Source organism: Pleurodeles waltl, chromosome 11 (assembly GCF_031143425.1).
Source record: "Pleurodeles waltl isolate 20211129_DDA chromosome 11, aPleWal1.hap1.20221129, whole genome shotgun sequence".
NCBI classification, from domain to species: Eukaryota; Metazoa; Chordata; class Amphibia; order Caudata; family Salamandridae; genus Pleurodeles; species Pleurodeles waltl.
Genome location: NC_090450.1, coordinates 915,811,541 through 915,836,090, shown reverse-complemented (window position 1 = coordinate 915,836,090; position 24,550 = coordinate 915,811,541). Strand labels below are relative to the sequence as shown.

The 24,550-nt window shown below is 44.5% G+C and overlaps 1 protein-coding gene across 1 annotated transcript in view; it reads right to left on the bottom strand.

Moving 5' to 3' along the window:
- Window positions 1–22,527, bottom strand: part of LOC138266284 (calcium release-activated calcium channel protein 1) — a 117,133-nt gene extending 94,606 nt beyond the window's left edge. Inside the window, exon 1 of the mRNA XM_069214909.1 lies at window positions 22,152–22,527. Within this exon, the coding sequence (XP_069071010.1) occupies window positions 22,152–22,373 (222 nt within the window). The 5' untranslated portion in view covers window positions 22,374–22,527. The remainder of the gene's footprint in view (window positions 1–22,151) is intronic.
- Window positions 22,528–24,550: the final 2,023 nt, after the last annotated feature.

Sequence of the window (24,550 nt, the reverse complement as noted above, 5' to 3'; positions counted from 1 at the left end):
CAAAATAACCCTCCCCAAGACCCTGAAAAGTGAGTGCAAAGTGCACCAAAGTTCCCCTAAGGACAAAATAGTCGTGTTAGAGGGAAAATGCAAGGAAAACACAAATCAGCAATGCAACAACGATGGATTCCTGACTGAGGGTACCTGTGGAACAAGGGGACCAAGTCCAAAAGTCACAAGCAGCTCGGAGATGGGCAGATGCCCAAGAAATGCCAGCGGTTGGTGCAAAGAAGCTCTTACTAGGCTGAAGAACTGTGAATACTGCAGGAACGACAAGGGCTAGAGACTTCCCCTTTGGAGGATGGATCCCCCCCGCCTTGGAGAGTCGTGCAGAAGTGTTTTCCCGCCGGATGGACGCCAACAAGCCTTGCTACACGCAAATCGTGCGTTTGGCGTTTTTGGACGCTGCTGGGGCCCAGGAGGGACCAGGAGGTCGCAAATTGGACCTGGAGAGAGAGGGGACGTCGAGCAAGACAAAGAGCCCTCACTGAAGCAGGTAGCACCCGGAGAAGTGCCAGAAACAGGCACTACGAGGATGCGTGAAACGGTGCTCGCCGAAGTTGCACAAAGGAGTCCCACGTCGCCGGAGACCAACTTAGAAAGTCGTGCAATGCAGGTTAGAGTGCCGTGGACCCAGGCTTGGCTGTGCACACAGGATTTCCGCCGGAAGTGCACAGGGGCCGGAGAAGCTTGCAAAGTCGCGGTTCCCAGCAATGCAGCCCAGCGAGGTGAGGCAAGGACTTACCTCCACCAAACTTGGGCTGAAGAGTCACTGGACCGTGGGGGTCACTTGGACGGTGTCGCTGGATTCGAGGGACCTCGCTCGTCGTGCTGAGAGGAGACCCAAGGGACCGGAGATGCAGCTTTTTGGTGCCTGCGGTTGCAGGGGGAAGATTCCGTCGACCCACGGGAGATTTCTTCGGAGCTTCTGGTGCAGAGAGGAGGCAGACTACCCCCACAGCATGCACAAGCAGGAAAACAGTCGAGAAGGCGGCAGGATCAGCGTTACAGAGTTGCAGTAGTCGTCTTTGCTACTATGTTGCAGGTTTGCAGGCTTCCAGCGCGGTCAGCGGTCGATTCCTTATCAGAAGGTGAAGAGGGAGATGCAGAGGAACTCGGCTGAGCTCATGCATTCGTTATCTAAAGTTTCCCCAGAGACAGAGACCCTAAATAGCCAGAAAAGAGGGTTTGGCTACCTAGGAGAGAGGAAAGGCTACTAACACCTGAAGGAGCCTATCACAAGGAGTCTCTGACGTCACCTGGTGGCACTGGCCACTCAGAGCAGTCCAGTGTGCCAGCAGCACCTCTGTTTCCAAGATGGCAGAGGTCTGGAGCACACTGGAGGAGCTCTGGACACCTCCCAGGGGAGGTGCAGGTCAGGGGAGTGGTCACTCCCCTTTCCTTTGTCCAGTTTCGCGCCAGAGCAGGGGCTAAGGGGTCCCTGAACCGGTGTAGACTGGCTTATGCAGAATTGGGCACATCTGTGCCCAACAAAGCATTTCCAGAGGCTGGGGGAGGCTACTCCTCCCCTGCCTTCACACCATTTTCCAAAGGGAGAGGGTGTCACACCCTCTCTCAGAGGAAGTTCTTTGTTCTGCCATCCTGGGCCAGGCCTGGCTGGACCCCAGGAGGGCAGCTGCCTGTCTGAGGGGTTGGCAGCAGCAGCAGCTGCAGTGAAACCCCAGGAAGGGCAGTCTGGCAGTACCAGGGTCTGTGCTACAGACCACTGGGATCATGGAATTGTACCAACAATGCCAGGATGGCATAGAGGGGGCAATTCCATGATCATAGACATGTTACATGGCCATATTCGGAGTTACCATGGTGAAGCTACATATAGGTAGTGACCTATATGTAGTGCACGCGTGTAATGGTGTCCCCGCACTCACAAAGTTCAGTGAATTGGCTCTGAACAATGTGGGGGCACCTTGGCTAGTGCCAGGGTGCCCTCACACTAAGTAACTTTGCACCTAACCTTTACCAGGTAAAGGTTAGACATATAGGTGACTTATAAGTTACTTAAGTGCAGTGTAAAATGGCTGTGAAATAACGTGGACGTTATTTCACTCAGGCTGCAGTGGCAGGCCTGTGTAAGAATTGTCAGAGCTCCCTATGGGTGGCAAAAGAAATGCTGCAGCCCATAGGGATCTCCTGGAACCCCAATACCCTGGGTACCTCAGTACCATATACTAGGGAATTATAAGGGTGTTCCAGTAAGCCAATGTAAATTGGTAAAATTGGTCACTAGCCTGTTAGTGACAATTTGAAAGTAATGAGAGAGCATAACCACTGAGGTTCTGGTTAGCAGAGCCTCAGTGAGACAGTTAGGCACCACACAGGGAACATATACATGCACACCTATGAGCACTGGGGCCCTGTGTGACAGGGTCCCAGTGACACATACATATAGGCCACAAACCTATGAGCACTGAGGTCCTGACCAGCAGGATCCCAGTGACACATAACAAACATACTGAAAACATAGTGTTTTCACTATGAGCACCGGGGCCTAGCCATCAGGATCCCAGTGAGACAGTGAAAACAGTGACAAACATCCTGACATACACTCACAAACAGGCCAAAAGTGGGGGGTAACAAGGCTAGAAAGAGGCTACCTTCTCACACCAGGCTTGCTTTTTATTATCTAGTTAATCTGCCTTATATCACAGGTCACTGAACTGCTTCACAGATCAAGTAATTTACACTTATCTCACCCTGCATCAAATTAAAAATGTAAGTGAGACAACTTTATCCTGTATTAGTTTGTCGGAGCAGGCTACTTTGATTACTTTAACCTTTATATAGCACTTTATAGACTCTGGTCTCACAGACTGAAACTTGTTACGGTTTTCTTGTCTTTCAAATGATTGCTAGGACATTGAACTAACCATCAGTTGAGCCTCTCCCTGTGATCATACATGCTGAAAATTAACTCTAACATGTATCACCGTTATCTTTGCAAAGTGCTCCGAAATCCATTTGGATTATGGAGTCATATAAAAATCACATTAAAATCAATTTAAAAAAATCAATTCCTACAGCCTTTAAATGCAACTAGCTAGTCGACCAGGAATTGGCCTACTTAGGACAATCGCCAGTATGCCAGAGTCTCCATAAGATAACTACAGAAAGTTTTCAAACTAGGGTACCAGTTTCCTGCAAAAAAACGTTTAGCTATTTGGATTTCAATAATTTCATTATTAAACTAAAACTATGTCTGCAAAAAGATGCAGCACTATGTAAAATTAATTTCTCAACTATGAGTCTGAAAACCCAGCATTGTGACCACACTCCAGTGTACCAGCGTCATTGATTCTCAATCGTGCACCTTATGGGATTAAAGTGGTCATTTTTTAATACTTACATGGGCCAACAATACTATTTGTTCAAATTTGTTTTGTAAATTGCAGCAGTTTCAAAGCGCTTTTCAGGGCAGGGCGGTGGCGTATGTCACACTGAGTCTATCTGGTACTGTACATAACAGACAAATGCCAAAAGAACAGATGATGGATGGAATGTGAAACAAATCAAGCATTCACCCCCCCCCCCCAGTCACAGATCTGAGTTTAATTCATCAGTTATTTTGCTCACCATGCCATTTCAGTTTGGACCCAGCCATGTGCAAATCAGTCTTGACCCTGTTCCCCATGGGAACAGTCCAGCCCAAACTGCCAGGCCAGGTCCTCCCTGGAACAGAAACAAGCATCCTGGGACCGGTTTCAGGTTTATCATCCCTCTTCAGCCAGGCTAGCTTGACTCTGGTTGCATAGCGAGCACGGGATCCACATCTGGCCGTACCCTTCCCACTTAGGGCGACAAATGCAAAAAGAACAGATGGACTGAATGCGGACGACACCAAACATTCACCCCCCAGTCACAGATCTGGGTTTAATCCATCCCTTTTTTGCTCACCATGCCATTCCAGTTTGGACTCAGCCATATGGAAATCAGTTTTGACCCTGTTCCCCATGGGAACAGGCCAGCCCGAATTGTCAGGCCACATAACAGACAATCAATGTGAACAAAGTTCTGTAAGGCCAATAAAAGGCCTTAAAGCTGTTTTATACATTTTAACAAACCACACACTTTCAGAACAGATTGTTATTAAATTCAAGTAGAACTTTAAGAAGGCATCTCTGAAGATGGGGCAATAGTTCAAGAGGTTTGAGATTTTGGTATGGAAGATTCTCCAGAAGAGTGTGTTGCTATGAGGAGTCAGAAAAGGATACAATTGTGAAGGGAATATATGGTTTTGCGGTGCCTGTGTGATCAAAGCTCCTTCAAAACTCCATAAAAACTACTAGATGGTCAAACGTGACACACCCCAGTCGGAGTGCTTCAGTGTCAAGTGTCTAAAGTTGGCAGAGCAGCACTGGAAATAGGAACCCCTCCATTTATGAGCAAAAGGCAACACAGCACATTCTAAACCAACTTAAAGGGCAATTTAAAAATGTTGTCCTTATAAAATGTTAAGAATTACAAACCTTAACAAAAACCAAGCTCCAAGGAAGCTCTTGTCAGTTAAGAACCGTGCTCAAATAGCCAGTGTAGAACTGGTTGTATGTAACACAAAATAACTTCATTATAGGAATTTCGGGGGGCTCTCCTCATGCAGCTCAGGGTGGTGCAAGATCATTTCAGATATCTGGGTATATGGATATTGAGGAGTGGGCCAACTCATTACAAGGATAACCTGGCCTTGTTACTGCGTAGATTGGAGCTGGATATCACCGTCGGAGAGAACTCCCGCTCTTGTTTATGGGCAGAGCGGCACTCTTTAAGAGGATCGCTCGCCCCAGTCTTATATATGTTTTGCAGAATAGTACGCACCTGGTGCTGGGGCATTTTTCTCCAAGCTCAATGGTTATAGGTGTTCGGACCATGCTGTGGATGAACGGACCACCACGGGTTGCGCTCCGCACCCCCCACCGATCCACATACAATAGCTGAATAGCCCTGCCAGATATCCCCAAATATTACAAGACCGCCCAGGTCCGTAGAGTGAACGTGTGGGCATATGCAGCACTGAATGGCCCGGCCTAACGAGACAACAGGGAAGCTGTGGGTGCCAAAGGTTATCGTTATGTCCTCTGTGGTGGCAAAGTTAACCCAAATGCCCCGGTCACGACCAGAATGGTGTGTGTGTGGTTTGGAGTACTCTAGAAATAAACGGCATGGGGAAAGAGATTGACGCCCGAGACCCTACTGTAGTTGGGTATGGGGTTAGGGGTGGTTCCGACCTTGCAGGCATTTAGGAAATGGGATCTCACTGGCCTCTCTACGTTAAAGGACATATGGGGCGCGAACTGAATGGTGCTGTTTGCTCATCTTAGACATGACAGACATAATTTTTTTAATACTATCACCTGTGGTACACCCTGCTGGAAAGAATTGCTCTAGAGGAGCAAACGATGGAGGAGCTGTTATACTTGAGGATGCAAAATACACTGAAATCTGTTAAAAAAAAAATATGTTACCGGAACACTGCATGAAAGGAAGGTTATAAATGCAATGCTTTTCCCACCAATCTCAAGAACAACCTACATTAATCAACCTGAGAGCTCTAATGCAACATCAAATCATAGCTCTCTCAGCAAGATAAAAGCAGCAATACGGATCAGTGCCTACCAGCGTGGTATATTCACTTTATAGAGAGGCTGGATATGAATGGCAATGCAGAATGTTCCCAGTGAAGATGGAGCTGCATCCTGTGGTAATGTAATTTCGGTAAGGTTAGTGCCTTTCTTTAACAGTGGATTTGCAGTATAGAGGATGTCATTGTGCTTAAGACATTCGCTATGTACTATTCAGAAAAGCTGGTGGGTCATAGATAGGTGTGTATTACTTTGTGAGCCCTGCAGACATAAGGATCAGGGGGATAACTGAGGATCAGATGTGTTGCCCGGGTGACAGGACCTCCCGCTTCGTGCTCCCTTTAGCTTTCGTTGCATGCAGTCAGCAGGCTATTTTGGCAGGTACAGGCAAAACTGTGAGCGATGCATTGATGGCAAAAACATGCAATTACAAACTACGTTATTCCTTCTGGCTTGCAGATGGCCAATCAGGGCGACTTCTTCTGGGCGGGTCGTGTCCACGGCTGTAGGTTGGGGGGAAATGATGCTGGCACAACTCCATTGTATACTGGAATGATTGGAGGAGGCGCACACCACAGTGTCAGTTTTGTAAACCTATTTGCTCAAGGATATCAGTGAGGCAAAACAAAGTGTGAGTGCACTGCTTTGCAGCTTCACAGCCACCATCATGAGCAACATCATGGCAGAGAGGCCTTACTTACTCAGAGAAAATGTAACTGAGAGTGGCTGTAAGGGTGGGGGGTGGCATTTGGTACAATGAAGCAGGTGTTGCTTTGGATGGGAACACCGTGCCCCACATTATGGCCGCTGACTGGAGGCACGCTTTTTTTGGTGGGACTGGCAATTTGTACATGATCGTGTCAGGCAAAGATAAAGGATCAGGCCCCCCTCCCCCCTCTTTCAGTTCTGCCCATTTTGACCTGCAGATAACACTGTAGTGGAGACATGAGCTCTTTTGGGTGAAGGAAGGTTATTTCCTTGTGAGTGGCCTACTATTCAGCTCTAAGAATGGGTCACAGTGCCCTAGAGTGAAACCCAGTACAGCAATGTCCAGCCCTAGTGAGGTTCTGGAATAAGCTGGCGTTGACAACTCCTAATAATGGGAGTCGGTTTCTCATTTGACCGTCCGCCCCTCAGACCAGGTTTTTAGAGTTGCAGATGTTGACTAAACGTAGGCTCACTTTGGCTTGAATGAATCCAAACCTTCCATCTTCAAGGTGAAGGACTTGGTTTTACCTAGTGGCAATGTATAATGTGTTGGACCTACGTTTCATCTGATACGGATGCCAAAGGACATGCAGAAAAACTACAAGAACTTTACTAGCAGAATAGAGATGGATGAGAAAAGCAAACATGAAAGAGACCGAAACGGCAACTGCATTGTGGGGGTCTCAGTAATATGCATGTTTAATCCTTTTTTAGGGAAAGAGGAATTTTTAGTAAGCTATAGTCTGACTTGCTGATTGCCTTATACATTCCTGCACTCTATACATGAATAAGTGCAATGTCAAGCGAATGCATGAACGATGTTTATTTTTTTTTAAATCTGAAATCTCCAATTTTTCACATAAGAGGCAGGGAGGTCAGAGGATTGACTACATTTGGAAGAATATCACCTAAATACAGCACTTTTTGGAGACTTCTGTCGCAAAGGGGGTGCCTTATATTTCTTGGTATGCCCTGTTCCATCATGCAATAGACAACATATCACCTCAAGAGTAAACAGCAAAGAAGAGAGAGAAGTCCCTACTTCGTGGCACACAAGTGAAATGAAACGGAAATCAAGAGGTTTAGTGCTGATTTTGCAAGACCTGATAGCTCATAAGTATTCAATTAATATACTTCCAGATAAAAGAAGCCATTGCCCTCAAGATCCCAACCTGAAAGCTCAATCAATCTTTTTTTGAGCATCCATAGCTACAATAGATGCAGCACCCTACAAATATTAAGCAACAGCCTAACGCCTGCTATGAAATCTAAATGATCACAGTTGACTGTTCTGTGCAGGCGCCTGAACATGACCTTAGTGGAAATCTTTGAATCCAATTTCAACAAGGCAATTGAGCACTTTGAAGCACCCTACTGGCTATTCAGCTTATGTTTAAGTATTACATTAATAATAGCCCTTGGCATGGTGGTAGAAGTCTCCTTTGGTCTGGTCTTAAGAAATATAAATAATCTGCAGAGGATGCATTAATTTAGGGAATGGGTCTTCCTTCTGGAAAAAACAAACAAGCAAAACAAAACGTGACTGAGCATCTACCAAACCATGCTCTGTCTAGTTTAAGGAAGCACATAGTAATTTATAGATACTCATCCTTTGTTTGAGTGTACCAAGTCTTATTTGGATTTCCTTTGGGTGGATTCCATCATCTCATCTTGGCTAAACTTCACTACGACTTGAAAGTCTTCCTTGAGTTCTGACTCCGTTTTGTATAATTTTCATCCATTTTGCCCTTCTAAAAGCCACCAGCCAGCAAGCAACGCACAACCAATCCATCTATCTTGTTAAACTTTTCTTGTGAGCTTTCAGATTTCGCAGTCAAAAGATTTAAGCTTTTATCCCATGCCTTGTGTTTTTCAAATTCTTTTAAAAATAATTGTCTCAAAAACGTTTTTCCTGCCCTCTGAGCTTTTTGATACTGGTGGGCTAAGATACCAATAGTTTAAACTAATGTCCTGCCCTTTTTAACCATACTGGATACACCTCAACTGCTCTTTTATGATTTGTATGCTATCCCAGTTACTTTAAATTTTATGATTTTCCTTTCCGTAATGTGGAAGGTATGCGATGATGCACCACACCTGTGGTACAGTAAGTTAGCGAGTCTTATGAATTATAACCAAGGCTAGCTCACGGTCTGCAACTGCAATTACTCCAATTGTAGACTTTCCGGTTTTCCCTTTCAGGGGTAGACACTCAAGCATGGAGTGCATTCTGGTCTAAGTCTTGTGGACATGTTAGAAAAAGTATTGTCCTTTTCAACAGAACACACTTCAAGCAACCCCAAATTCAATCAAGCATTTTGAGGCTATCAAAGGTAGTAATGTCTCAAAAAGGGAGCTATTCATCACTATGCATAACCAGACTGAAGTATATTCACACGAGTAAAAGATCCTCTGCAAACTGTAAAACTCTGGGAAAGGTTTACTACAGGAATATCTCTTACATTGTGTTAAGCACTAAAGGGCCGATTACGAGCTGGGCGGTTGTACCGCTACAACTCCAATACGGCAGTGGTGAGGTGGACATCAAGGCAGCAGCCTCACCACTGTCATATTATGACGTTTCCACAGGTCTGCCCGCTGGAAAGAGTATGGCAGTGTTGGCCTAGACTCCCTTAGGGAGCCGAGGCTAATGCCGTTGCATACACCACCCTTGGAAAGTTCACTGTCTGCCATAGCAGACAGTGCACTTTTGGAGGGTACTGGCAGGGCCCCCCCCTGGCACCCAACCCTGCCTTTCCACCAGCCTTGGGACCCTGCCATGAAAAGGCTGGCGGAAAAGAAAGTCGTGATCAGCACAGTGGTGTCGGACTTGGTGCCACCTTGGCTGACCACGACTTTGACTGCCGCCAATCTGTCGGGATCCCTGATCCTGGCGGAGGCGGCAGTCATCTGGCAGACAGACCGCCAGGTCTGCAGCTGTCTGACTGCCACCTGGAGTCTGGTAGTCCTAGGACCACCAAGCTCGTAATGAGACCCTTAATGTTTCCATATACTGAGGTTTCTTTGAATTATTCCTCTACCAAAGGCATATACTATTCTTGTCTTTCATGCTTCTAGTCTGGAGGAATGAACAGCTCTTATACTTTTGCATACACGTAGTGCCACTACAGCAAAGCATATTTCAACAGTACTACAGAGGGCAAAGCTAAAAGACATAGTAAGGCAAGGCAGACCAATCATCCTTTCTTCAAAAGCATCCTTTACTGGAAGTAGTGTGGTAGCCATGTTGGAAACACGTTATGATCCCTTTTCCATGTGCACATCAGCAGCAGGACCAAGAACATATCAGACCCTCCACCACCCAAGAACATATCAAGCCTAGCCTATCTCCAGCTCCCCACTCACCCAGTGGGTATAAAAAAAAAAAGCCCCATCCACTGTCTGTGTACCGGAGCTCTAACTTCTCTCACACGGTGTGCGAGTAAGCAACATAATCTCACTACAATGCGGGTAACCATATAAGAGCACTAAACTAAACTCCCAAGCATTATAGGCTGTGCTTTGTGTTCCAGCTCTCAAACAACTCGTTAGTATTCACCTCCTTCCACTGCACTGGACTTTCACTGCACTGATTTTCTACTCATTTCTCCTGCTCTTCTGGTGGATTATTCACGTGGTAGCACTGTGGTTCTTCAACAGGTGCTACAGAATTCATGAGTGGGCCTGATGACTTGTTCTAATGCTAGTGCTCTCTTCAACACCCACCCATTGCTATTACCCTCCATTCACACACATGTACACAGCATTTCTAGCCATCCATAAATTCTCAGTCACAACATTCACACAAACCACACATGCTTCCACCCACAATACATCCAAGCATAGATCCACTCATCCTCATCCATCCACACAGACATCCTCATATATACACAACCTCAACCAGCCAATTAATAGACACACAAATTACCTATAATCCATTAACATATATCCATTCTCCATCCACATTCTGCACCTATCCATCTATCAAACGAGATCAGCATTCATCCAATTACTCTTTCTAAATTCATCCCGCCTCCGACTGACTCATTTGTTTCGTCAATAACCCACTAAAAGGAGACACATACTAGTTAAATTACTCATGTATGCAAGCACATAAACATAGAAAAATGCCCTTTACTCGCTCACTTCATCCCCTTACAGTGCCACAATCACACAGTCACCCATCAAATAAACTTTTACAAACCAATTCAGCCACCTACAACACTATACCCACTCACCCTTTCGTACAAAGATACAATTCCATGTTTACTGTGCTGGTACTTTTCCACGGTAATAAACCATCTACCACTGAACAGGCATGGATTCTGCCACATGCTGCTCACCAACAGAGAACTTTAGTCCGCCACTGCAGGTCCAACAAGATACATACTATGACATGTACTTAACATCTCACAGTAACAATCAGGTATGGCATTATATTACCAAAGTCCATCACAACATCTCTCTGCACTAGGTCGTCCTTTAACCTATGCCTGCTCAGAACCATAAAAGTTAAACAAAATGTCTCAGAATGGACAACCGAGTGCAGTGACCAGTTAAGTGGACCATGATCATAAGAAATACCATAAACGGACCAGCAGAGCTGTTCAAAGCTGTCAGCTTACTTAAAACCATAAACTGCATGCCTCTCTCTCACACTTCATCATCAACACTGCTAGCTGCTGCATTCAAAACATGACAGCCGCGCCTCGGTGTCATCACGCAGGAAATGGAAAGAATTCTAACATAGGATCTAAACAGAGATAACACCCTTCAGCCTACATAGCAAGCAACTCATGTAGGCAAGTGCCACAGCACCCAACATCAGGGCAGTACACGCTGTATGAATGCTGCAACAAAACAGAGACATAAGCTGGCAATCAGTGAGACAGATTTGACTTTTTTGATGCTTCCCTAAACTTTGCAATGGGAGAGCGGAAGGACACAGTGAAGATCACAGGGCGCACCTTTGAAAATGTCAAGGATGCATCGTGTTTGCCAAGGGGCAGCACAGCAGACAACTAAAAAAAAATACATAACAACATTACCAGACTAAGACAAGAAGCCCCTAATCTCTGACCTTCTCTCGACCCTTCCTACACAGATAGCACTACACTGACAGCAGGACGGGAAGAAGCGATATGGCACAATTCATGAAAATATAAGAAACATTTGTATAAAGCCAACGACAATATGCAACGTTTCCGGCAGGAGAATTCAACTCCTTATCTAGAACGCACCTGTGCAAAACTGTTGCACTAACATCCCACATGATTAAGAGTCCATCCCATCCTCCCCTCATCTCCTCTTGTGGCCTGGACCACTGCTCGGTCCTAAGGAGTTTGGTACAAGGGGAGCCTTTTGTTGCAACAAAATGTTTTTTTTTCTTTTATGTGACAGTGGTTTGAGGTATTACTATGTGTTCTTGAGTATATTTCTGTGATGCATGTACTGTGACTATTTGACTAAAAAAAAAAAAAATATATATATATATATAAATAAATCGTCGTTCCTACAAGAGTAAACATGACATTTACACATTTATATATTAAGCATGAGATGGGACCTAAATCAAACCACATTTTAAGTTTGGCATGTTTCAAAGGGTATTTATTGTGTTAGCGGCCTCTGCCGCATGCAGCCAGTGACGAGTGCCCAACAGCCGCCAGTCTGTCAACTAAATGTCAGCTCTGTTTATTAATGGCTAAAAACAGAAAGCTGCCGTCGCCGGTTGTAGAAGGATCCATCCAGTCCCGGGCGGGCAGCTGCTCTCAGGCAAAGCGCTCAATTTCAGAGGCTTGTGGCCGATGTTACAGGCCCTTTAGGAAGAAATACTTGTTCTTATCTAAAAAGGCAAGTGTTTATTATGAAGTCCTTATCGCAATGTAAATCTTAAGATAATGGAAGTGTCTCGGTCCACGGGAGGAAACAGAAATTCGATAACCCTTCGACGCCTCGCCAGGGATTGTAAGCGCTATATAAATGCAATTATGACTTCGAGGCACTAATAATGTTGGTTTCTAAATGGCTTAGACATGTAATTTAATGCAATAGCATTCAATAAGTTTGCCATAAAAATACACCCACTTGATTATTTTATTAAAGTACTCGAACTGTGCGAACAGTTGTGCCATTGCACGCTCTCTTACACTCTTGTGCCTTGACGCGTGGGCAGCTGCTGGGGAGCATGCGTTTGTTGTGCAACAGAACACAAACGCTAACAGAGGGGTGGCACACCGGAAGGCGTCATGCCATCCCTAGGGGTGACTGCCCCTTCGCTGGCCGTGGGAAAACTGGCTGCTGGTGGCGGCGGCGGGTAAATCTTTAGTGCATTAAATGGACTCGTTTCCTTATCCTGCAGTGACAGCAAGTGTGTGTGTGTGTGTGTGTGTGTGTGTGTGAGAGAGTCATGAAATGTAATACGGCATTTTGAGGTAAAACTATATATAAATTCTGAGCAAGGCAAGCCATTTCGCGAGATACAGGCACAAAATGCTTGGCAACATCGAGAGGCCTGTTGTACAAACCTAGTTGTAACTAGGACTCTGAGGCCTGTTGGCCAGCTCTCCACATTCACCAACCTCTGCTTTCTGGGGGCATTCATTAACTAGCCAATTACTTTTTGACAATGGGACCAGCTGTTTCTGTCAGTCAGAACACTCCCTATTTGAGGGATAAGCATCACAGTTCACTTAACTTAGCCCCAGAAGATGAGGGCCTTTTTTTTTTTTTTTTACATATAAATTCACCATTTCACTCGCCCAAATGTATCTACCTTTAATTTTAACAAGTACCTTCGCTGGACACTGCTTTTTATTACTCTGCTGGGCTGTATCTGAATTCAAAATATGCTGCCAGATCCATGGATAATAACCCTTGGCTGCTCAAACTACTCCACTGTCTCTATTCTCTGCCTTCCTAGCACACAATGGGGCCTGTTTACAAAGGAAAGGCATTTTGAGGTATGAAATGTAATACTGTTACATGCCTTTGTGAAAACATCTAAAATGGGAATATTCAGATACAACTAGTACAAATAGAAACGAAAGATCCCTATTTGGACTTTCACTGATAGGAAGTTAGACGTTTTGGGGCTGATTCACAAATGCGTGCAAGAGCACGTGTAATAACACTCCTGTAGTATTACTTACTATGCTGAAATGTTTTGTGTCACCAGTCCCGGTGTTTAGACTCAGTGCTGCAACCTTTGGGAATTGAAAGGCAAGAAACCTGGCCCCCATCCAGACAGCTTTGTGCCCCTTGTCCAGTCACTGACGTGTTAAATGGAGCTAGGCATCACAACCTGCCTCAAATTACCTTCCCACGTAAGCTCATATCAAAGAAACATGTTCAGCCCTTTCCTCTTCACACAAACATAAGCTCTTGGAGAAGGTGGGGCAAAAGTTGTGGTTCCCGTGCCTCACTTTCTCCCTCACTCAGTGCAGGAATGCATTGCTTGTCCCCTCTTTCAACGCCGGAAAGGCTTGCCTGTCTCTTCACCATCTGCAGAAATGACCGAGGAGAGTGTGTTCTGGGGCCTGTGGAACTGCTAATGGGTACGTGATCCCAGGGCATGCTGCATGGCACTCAAGTCCCCTTTGGGTACCTTGTGCCACATCACCTCTGTACTAAGGTGTCTCCACTGGCTTCCAACTAAACACAGGGTGGATTGCAAAACAATTTGTTTTGCTCACAAAGCTCGACATGCTCAGACCTCAGGCTACCTCACATGGTTGTGTCTTTACTAGCCAACCAGATGTCCCAAACTAGCTGCTCAGAGCAGACTTCAGTCCACCTAGAAAGATCAATACTTTGGGGAAGAACATTACTCTGTCAACGGAGGAAAACGTGGTTTAGAGGTCACATTTCTGGAAACCGAGGACCTAGGTTCCACTTAGGAACTGAGATGACTGAGCAAATTGTTCTATTTCCACATACCTTAAATTGTAATTTTTTGTGTAATGTAAAATAAAATGTAGCACTATATGTAGTGGAAGTTCAACATATTACATTGTCATTGTTTTGCTCTAATCATCCGAAATCACTTCTACAACAGATCTAGTGAACCATTCCACCGCCTATGATTGAATGTACTTTGAAGTGTGGAACTATTCTTAAAGCAATTTTAGGATCTGCTGATAAAGACTTGACACTAATAATACATTTTCATAACCAAGTTATTTCACTGGTAAGCAGTGTAACAGATTCAGAGCTTAGACTGGGCCAATACCATTTAGACTGCTGCATTTTGTAGAGTTTCTTTTTTGTGTTTCAGTAATGCTGCCAGAAAAGTCACACATTAGTTAAACTTCCTGCGATGATGATTTCCATGATAGTTTTTAGACAGACAGTACTAAGATACATGCAGGAGTCTTAGGATCATAAATGAACACTCAGAGACTACTCTATGTAATATATAGTGCTTTAAAAACAAAGATAACTAAGTACAGATATGTTCATTTAAGAATGTTATGAGCTTCTACAATGTGCATTTCAATCACCTTTATGGCCCCATCTCTCTTTTGGAGCCTAGGTGAGGTATCGTGTGCAATAGGTTCCTTACTGAGCTGACTCAAGGTAGTCTCTAGATATAACTTTGAATTGTTTAGTATATTCATCATCTGTTTACATGGTCATCACACATTTTTGCCTTTTACTGGGCCTTATTTTTGCTGGACTTAAAGGTCTGTGCACTTTACCCCCGATAAACAGGAGTGAGGTGTGCGCTCCCCTTTCAAACATGTCGAAATGGGCTTAAATCTGATATGCGCAACTAACTTTCCTAAAAGGCCATGGTATATGATGTCGAAAAACACCCATGAAATGAAACATTAAATGCCACCCATGGACTGCAGCACATATTGTACCATCCACTACAGTGTTAGTGAAAACATGATTTCAGGCCTACCATGTGTAGCTTGACAGCATAGTACTGTCAAAATCACTGTTTGTCAAATAGGAAAACCTAATTTTAAATATTAAATAAGTCTACCCTAAGCACACCTTTCTGCCCACACAGTAGGTAGGGTGCATAATATTTAAGAGTGGAACATGTCTGACATTAGAAATAGCATGCAGCCTCACTCCCCAACCCCAGTATTAGGATCAAAACAACACTGTCACTGGGCAGGTTGTAACCGGCAAATAGGAAAGGTCAAGGCATAGATTATACACTTTTATCTACAACTTTCAACCCACACCAACTACAAACTCCATTCAAAGGCCTATTTTTTTTAAGTAAAGAAAATAAAATAAGATTTTTATGAAATATATATATAAAATTCTAAAATTAGGTGTTGGGTTTTTAGTAAGTCTTTTTCAGGAATGGAGTTTGTATGTCCACCCACTTGGGTTAAGAAGCTATGATGTACAAGCAGAATGAGGTTATTTGTGGACAACATCTGAAATGATATGATATCCTCCAGCAGTTACTTACAAGTATATATGCCCACTTGGGTAATATAAGATGAAATGGTATTAATTTAGACATGGGTTTGAGTAATAAATATTTACATGAAGTATATTGGATTTTAACTTGATAATATATATATAGATATTTTACCTAAATGCCAGAAAATGAATTATTTAATAATTGAATAATTTTACAATTTTGTAATTTTGTACCAAGTATTTATTTGTTTGAGAGTAACATCAGGAGAAATAATTGTGATTAAGTCTGTTGATATATAAAATCTTATGGGGGATACTGAATGAATTCTAAAAATTATATAATATTAAGTACAGTGTATTAAGACTGAATGTGTATTTTAAAGATGGCCGCCACAAATACGTGCTTTCTAGTGGGTGTAATAGGATTTGTCTGTCTTTTATGTTTATGATTAACTTGGGTTATTTATGTGGAGCACTTCAGTTATGTTGTATCCATGAGTAAGGCTGTTGCCGAAACGCGTTGGATTTTGTGCTGAAATAAATAGAATTTTCATATTGGAGGTGTCCTGGTACTTAAAGGAGTGTTTAAGGTTATATATATATATATATTTTTTTTTTAGAATTTTCCCTTTAAAATCCCCGAAGCTGCTAGGGCTAACTTGCATTACCTCTCTAGCAACTGCTCAGCCTGTATTAGGTGTCAAAGATGTATGAAAACTGCTCCCGGAACAGAAACAATGGCCTGGAAGTGGAGGGGTGGTGTTTTATAGGAAGACCAGCTGGGTGGGCATTTAAACTTAGTTTACTTCAGTAGGGCAGAAGATGACTGTATCTGCTGTCTGCAATCTGAGAGGAACCCTGAAGTACTGAACCTGCTCCCCCTTGTACCCTGAGAAAAGAAGCTGACTCCAAGGGTCAGTTGCTTGACTTCCTTCGTGACTGTAGCTACAGGGACATAATCTGCCAAAGGCCATTTCTCTTAAGTGCTCAGCTGACCAGTGGCAATTGGATGTGGATTGGAATCCGCGGTTGGCCTCTGCCTGATACCCTGAAAGTATCTATATGCCTTCCCCTGAGGTCCTGGGCGGTCTTACAAGTGTACTTTGTGGTTGTTAGGGCACCAGAAGAAAGTTTGTAAACTTTTAAAAATCTTCTGTTCATGATATTCAAGAGGACCCACTGGAAGACTTATCCAACCAGTAGTTCCAATGCATCGGATTGAATTTCAAATTCATCCTACTCAAGACTCCCAGCACCTCTGAAAAACCAACTTGGACCATCCTGCGCTGGTACTTTCTAGCATGAACTCTCTAAATTACAGAGCAAGAAATGTTTAACTGCACATGTGAAAGAACCAGCAGCCAACATATAGGCATAGTTCATCATAAGAGATGGTGACTGAAATTTCAGCTCTTGGATTTCTAGCAGAGGAATGCATGCCCACACCCGAAGCCAAAGGCAGCCAGTGTGCTGCCATAGTACGAATGACAGTGAGGGGGCTGCAACAGCCAATTTCCAGGGCATCTGGTTGTATTAAATGCCTGATACTGTCAATCACGCTGTTAGTTTGCCAAAAGGCAGCAGCATCTTTACTGGGAGTGCAGTACTCAGAGAAGCACGGTGCAGGCCAGGTGATGGAGAAGGAGGACTAAGTGCACCTTGCGTGGAGGCACTTCATCTATACTGATAAAGCTGCTTATGACATAGCTACAGCTGCCTGGGGTCTGGTTGTGTAAGAATGGTCACTGTTTGACCTTGTAAGATCTCTGGAAATTAAGCTGTAGTGTCTTTATTCATTTGAATACATTCCCATCACATCAAGATACATATCATCCAATGGTTCAACCAATATAAATGCAATATTTCTATTTTCCTCCAACAGCTATGTACCAGAATTTGATCGTTATAAGTCTCAGAGGCATCTTTGATTGGAGAAGACATCACAAATTGGTGAGGTTCCAGACACTGTTGCGAAGACATTACAGCGCCGGCGTTCTTCTTTAGACTTCGGTATATAGGACAGCTGTGGCTTTTTGAGGACATCTGTAGATTTGCCTACTATGTCGCTTATGAGTTCCAGATTTTCAATGAAGAATTTTCTGATTTTTGTGCCCCATTCGAGTAGCATAACTACAATCTGTTTGTGTTCTGGGGCTTTTAGTTAAGCGACTACATTATACCTTAATAAGAGCCAAATAGACCCTTTAATGCAAGTCATTTCTAGTGGTGACTTCAATAGGTCTGGCATGGGTTTTGTTCTAGTTCTGTTTGTCTCACTATTTCCCTTAACTCCTACACCCCTCTCTCTCTCACAGCTTTTCGATGTTTTTATTCGAGGATGTGGTAATCGGAGATGTTTTGTTCTGTTTCACTGGGAAATGTGCTGCTGGGTGCCTATGGTGGTTTGACATGGTTTGTTTTGACATGTACAGGAGATGAATCGAAAGCATTTTCGTCTAATAGTAAGATTGACTCTGCATCGCCAAGAACGTAAGCCTCTAAAAAGGCCCGTATATCAGAATATACAAAGTGCTTTTAATTAAAATAAGATCAATAGACGAATGACTCGTATACAAACACTGCTACTTGGCAGAATGCAATTTCATGCACTGCGAGCTGAAACTAATTCCCCATTAATTACAACATCGTTCTTTATAACCTGTCCATGGAAAGGCAACGTGACCTAGAGATAAAACACACTGTTTTTGTAACAACATTTAAAAGAACATCTTTGTTGTGTACTTGCGTACAGCTGCAAAATGTGGTAAAGGAACAAATCCAAACTAGGCCAACCATGGTCGTTAAAATATATCCAGCCCCAAAATGGAGTGGGTGGTCTCCTATTTTCAGTATTCTTAACCCCAGCACAATGTCAAAAAACAGAAGCATTTCAGTAATGTTTTTATATGTCGTCTGGCAGTATGCAGTTATTAAAGGAGATTGAAAAATACTGCCGAAAGCTCATATTTTCATATAGAAAAACAATAATTTACTGTTGTATAGATCATGCAAAAAGCTACAGAACGAATCGATCACAGCACATTGCAATGAAACAAACGTTTTCTAATGTACAGTTTTAAAAGAAGACCTCGACATTTCAGAAAATTCAACACAGTGTATTGGTCAGCACAGCAAGAGAAGCAGTGTGCAGAAAAATATCCCATGTGCCCCGCATGCTATTTTAAGCTCTTATCTAACACGTAAAAAAACAAGAAATGAGTCTTGAAGAAAGAATAGACCAATTGGAGGCATGGAATCCGAATATTTCTACACTCCACTTAATAATTCTGAACATGTCTTCATGTCGAAATCTAGCATTGGTCAGCTTAGAACACTGAATCAAGCCCCAGCAGTTTGTTTCTTGTTTTGACATACGTCTGCTTTATGATGCCCAGTTTATCACTTACACCATGATCTTTCTCTGCAGTGCTCGAGGCTGCTTGTACCTTCTTCGGATCTATTGCACATGAAGTGAAACTCCCTTCTCAAGGAATGATTCAACGCCCGTTAGGTAATAGTTCAGTTTCTCAAGCAACTGAATAGCATTACAAGTCACAGAAATAAACAAACACATTGATCTATTAATATATACATTTCATAATACCAAACTAGGCGGCCATGACTGTGTACCCTCACTGGGGCGTGGGGACATAGGAACCCGCAAGTAAATCCTCAAGGAACAAATACAATAACCATGGTGTGCACACCTTTGACGACAGGGGATTTATATGAGATGTCTATCCAGTTAATCGAGGGTACGTTGATCAGTGTATTGACTTACTCAAATTACAAAAGATAGATTCCCGAAGAGTTACAAACCAAGAAAGTTCATATAAAGTAGTTTATTAACTTGTGCAGAGTGGTCAGTTCTTTGACTAAAGTATAGCGCTTCGGGAGAGGCACTCTGGTTCTGCAGATAAAATTAGTGGTTAGTGGATGTTATCTGCCATAGGTCGGTGGTGGAGAGAAGGTTAGTCGCCAAGGTAGGACAGGGTTTTTGGGAATCCTAGATGTGCATGACTCCGAAGTGTGCTGATTACAGTGACCCCAAGGCATATTACGTAAGGTATTGTTTTTTACAGTTATTTTGTTTATTTTACAGATCAAACTCATTAAAAAAAATGCTTGCGTTATTTGTAGGTGACTTATTTGGCCATGCTTCACAGCATGGGGTAATCTGTACAACATGGCTAAAAGACACTTGTAAAGTCAATAGGTTACACAGGCGGTGCTTTAAATGGGCAGGTACTGTCCGGTACGGAGTATCTGCACTTCTTTAAATCGAAAGGAAGAGTACCTGCATGTCTCAGCACTGCTGCAATACATTTAATGGGAAAGTATGGGCACTTCCTGGGAGTAAACAGGTACTCTAGAGAGTAATTGAACTTTTACTCCATTTAAAGCACTGCCCAAATGTGAGACCTATTAGCTTTACCACTGCATCTTTAACATAGCACTTCTGCCAAGATGGCTTGGTTTAAAACTCTAAAGGAAAGGCTTAGACAACTCAAACACGACGTTTTTTCTCTATCTTGCATTTGTTGCTGTATGTTTATATTTCAAAGGGTAACAATTCATTTTGACGGTTTTTCACATTTTGTCCAATTATTGACATTAAAATACTGGTCAGGCTGAGAAATTATCGGTCAGTCGACAACCCTCATGATGAATGGGTGATGTACCTCCGTTTCCCTGGTTATTACTACCTGCCAGGAGGTTTGACTATCCCACCATAATCACTGCAGAATAAGGGTCTGAGAAGTTCTCCCAATGGGGATTAGGGAATATTCAGACAAATCCCAATAATAACTGGACTAACCACTAACTTAGGGTTCACATATAGCCTGCTACTTGCCATAAAGCACTTCAAATCCTCCCAGTGCTTTACAAATGCAATTTCAACAGTAGTAAATCACACAGAGGCCACGCTCTCTAGAAAGAAGTACGATCGGTCATGACAGGTCAGCAACACTTCATCTCACAGGTTTTGCAGTATTTTCAAGAGCTTCTCATTGCTCCTACAGAAGATAATTTCCAAAATGTAGCTCTTTACGTGGACTTTATTGCTGGGGTTTACTTGCGAGAAAGTGTCAGTCGAGGTTCCGCATATTTGGCAGCAGAATGTCACCCATAATTACACTGAAATGTCACACATAAGCAACCTGAAAACTTGGCACCTATGAGAACACATCCACTAAGTGGGCCCTGCATCACGCCGCTTCAGATACAGCATTAGAGTTTCAAGCACATACAGTCGCTCACAAGTAGATTTTCATCCAGCCGCGAGACAACACCACCAATCATCTTAGTATAGGCCCCACGCATTCCTAAAGACACACTTCCTGTCCCTTTGGCATCCTCTCTGCCACCTAAGAGCATGCAGAATATTGCCTTAATAAAAAAACTATATGCTCCTGCAGCAAAAGAGAGCGACTACCTCCGGAAGTCCCTCAGTGCAGGAAGGATACGTACAATGGCTGGGTTCTGCACCAGAAGTGGGTGTATGCTGCAGATTCTACAAGAACGTTCCAAAATTAGTTTGCTATAAGAGCTTTTCAAAAGTTGACACAGCTAACGTCAATAAAGCAACAATCTAAAATGCCTACTATTGCTCTTAATTAGAGATGCAGGCTGGGTGAACTGTTTTCTCTACACTTGGTGGCCCTTTTAAGGGAGTATGGTGAGCACAGATCTCATTTGAGCCACATTTTGATAGTGCCACCTTTTACTCTAGCCTGCCTACTCGGTTAGACAAAATACCAGACTACAGCCTACTTCTGTTTCTGAAAAAGCATTACATCTTGACAGAATTAGGGCTATTGAGAGAGGATATTGTTATATGGGAAGGAAGTCTCAGGAAGACACATGCAGAACCAGATCATCAAGTGCTTCAGTCACAGGTGTAATTGTACAGCGCTTACTACCCCTGACTTTTGGCAAGTACCATGCTACTCTGTAATCCAAGAGGAATTAGTGGTGGATTAGCATAGGGAAATATAAGTACAGTATTAGTATGTTAGAGTTAATTTGAGCAGAGGATAGGTGAGTGTGTTAGTTGGATTGACTAGAGTAATGATGGGACAGAGGAGGGAAGAATCCAGACGTGTTAATTGGGAGTTTATAGTAATAGGATGAGGCTTGTAGGACTCAGTACTTAAAACTTGTGGGCTCGTAGGGTGTTCTGAAAGCTCAGCGTTGTAAAAACTCGTGTGTCTGAAACTGAAGTCACCCTAAGGTGGGATTCTCCCGCTAACTACACTGTTGGGGAGACGGATACGCCCTCGGTTCGAATCCGCTATACAGACTCACTGCCCAAATCCTACCATTCAGGTGCACTTTATCCCTGTACGAACCCAATATCCCCGCCAAACAATCGCAGCCTCAGAGGCACGCCAGCTCTCCCGCAACACGGAAAACAGCGACTTCCTTTTAACACTTCCCACTGCTGCCCTCACTCACCATGGCGAAGCCGGAGAGCAGTGCCGAGGTGCGGCTAGACGCCTTGAGCTTGGCGCGGCTGAGGTAGAGCTTGCGCCAGGACAGCGCCTGCAGCGAGTGCTCGTTGAGGCTCATCAGCTCCACGTAACTCCTGCTAATCCACTCCGGGTACGAGAGCAGCTCCTCCTCCCAAGTGCAGCGGCCGAGGAGCTTGTGCTGTACAGCGCCGGGGCTCGGGTACATCGGGCTAGTCGCGCGCCGGTGCCCAGCGTTGCATGTTGCCTGCAGCGCGCGACTCCGTGACCTGTCACCTTCCTCCCTCCCTCTTTTCCCCTACCCAGGGATCGCCCGCCCAGTGTGACAGCTGGACGGACTGCACCGGGGACCGCGCATGTGCACAACCTGCCTGTAAGACATCTTGTAACTGTACATCATCACAGGGGAGTGGTTTATCGTGTAGTGACAATATTAAAAATAAAATAAAAAAACGTTTGCCTGATTCGAAGATGGTCGCCGTTCACGACTCCTTACGTCAGGTACGTAACGCTCGCACCAGCGGGTAGTCTTAAGTAACTTCGTATGATGTATGCGCCCGTAGATGCCCTATTAGAAGCGCCGCCGAACCGCTTGTTCGCACAAATAGACTGATTCGCAGTGTACTTTTTTTTTTTAAAGGCATCAGTCTTACTTGCAGTACGCCCGCGTGTTACCGCAGTTCGTATTACCCGGAAGTGGCTCCTCGGTTGAATGAGAAAGTTTTATTTTTTATTTTTTAAATAGTGGAAGTGCGGAGCTTCAGCTCTTAACCTCGTGACTGCTTAAGGTTCCCCCACAATCTCCAGGGCTAAGCCCTTTTCATAGCTGTTAGGGGTAGCACGTTTGAACGTTCGTAATTTTTTTCCCCTGCAGTGTCCTGCTGGACACATTATAGTGTTTCCACCAGCCACTCTGCTGAGAGCTGGCTTCTACACTCACCGCAAAAACAACAAGTGATGGACGGAATGCTGAACATTGTCAAACATTCACCCCCAGTACAGTGATCTGGGCCTAAATCCATCGTTTTTTTGCTGCCCATGCCATTCCAGTTTGGACCCAGCCATATGCAAATCAGTCTTGACCCTGTTCCCCATGGGAACAGTCCAGCCCGAACTGCTGGGAAGGGTATGCCCAGACGTGGGTCCCGTGCTTCCCATGCCACTGGATTCAAGCTAGCCTGGCTGATGAGGGGTGAAACCCCGAAACCGGTCCCAGGATGCTTGTTTCCGGTCCAGTGAGGACCTGGCTTGGCAGTTCGGGCTGGACTGTTCCCATGAGGAACAGGGTCAAGACTGATTTGCATATGGCTGGGTCCAAACTGGGGTGGCATGGTGAGCAAATTAAATTGCTTTGTCGCCCTAATGCTTCCCATGCCACTGGATTCAAGCGGGTGAAACCCCGAAACCGGTCCCAGGATGCTTGTTTCCGGTCCAGTGAGGACCTGGCTTGGCAGTTCGGGCTAGACTGTTCCCATGAGGAACAGGATCAAGACTGATTTGCATATGGCTGGGTCCAAACTGGGGTGGCATGGTGAGCAAAAGAACGATGGATTAAACCCAGATCTGTGACTGGGGGTGAGTGTCCGTCCATCACCCCCACACGCATCAATCACAGGCATCACCAGTCCCTGCTGATAAAAGGGGTCCAGCACACGTGCACACGCATCAATCACAGGCATCACCAGTCCCTGCTGATAAAAGGGGTCCAGCACACGTGCCCTGGGCCAGTTACCCTACCACTGTGTTACCCTACCACTGTGTCTGTCACTCATTTTCAGTAGCATGAGGGTCTAGAGCCTCCAACGATACATTGGTGACGAGGAGGGTCGACCCCACCAACCACCCAATGCCTACCCTGCTGGTCTCCTGACCTGGTCTTCCTGAGGATAGGCAGTCAAGACTTGCCCCCAAGTTGAGGAGCTGAATACTGCAGCATGTGGAAACTTGGCCATAGTGAGTCTGCATACACTGTACGACCCAGTGAGCAATCCGCAACCTGCCTCAAGTTCTACCTGCACATGGGGGTAAGTCCCTGTGACACCAACGCTGCTGTCCGGTATTGCCCAACATAGTGGCTATAGTAGAGGTCTGCAGGGCATGTTCAGCCAACAGCAGCGGCCACCAGCAGGGAAGATGAGATCGCCCTGAGGCCATGCCTGCAGTGCCGGTCTCTATAGGACCCGGATGAGACAAAGGCCTGTGAGGGAGTGAAGACTCTGGGCCTGCCTCCCACTGTGCCGTCAAGAAGGTGAGATTGTAGTGGCCAGGAGGCACATAATGACACCCCTTTGCACTGCGGCACCTCACCCACCTGTTGAGTCCTGCGCGGGGCATGCAAAATATTGCAGGTTGGGTGAGAAAACATCCTGCCGCGTAAACTTGATG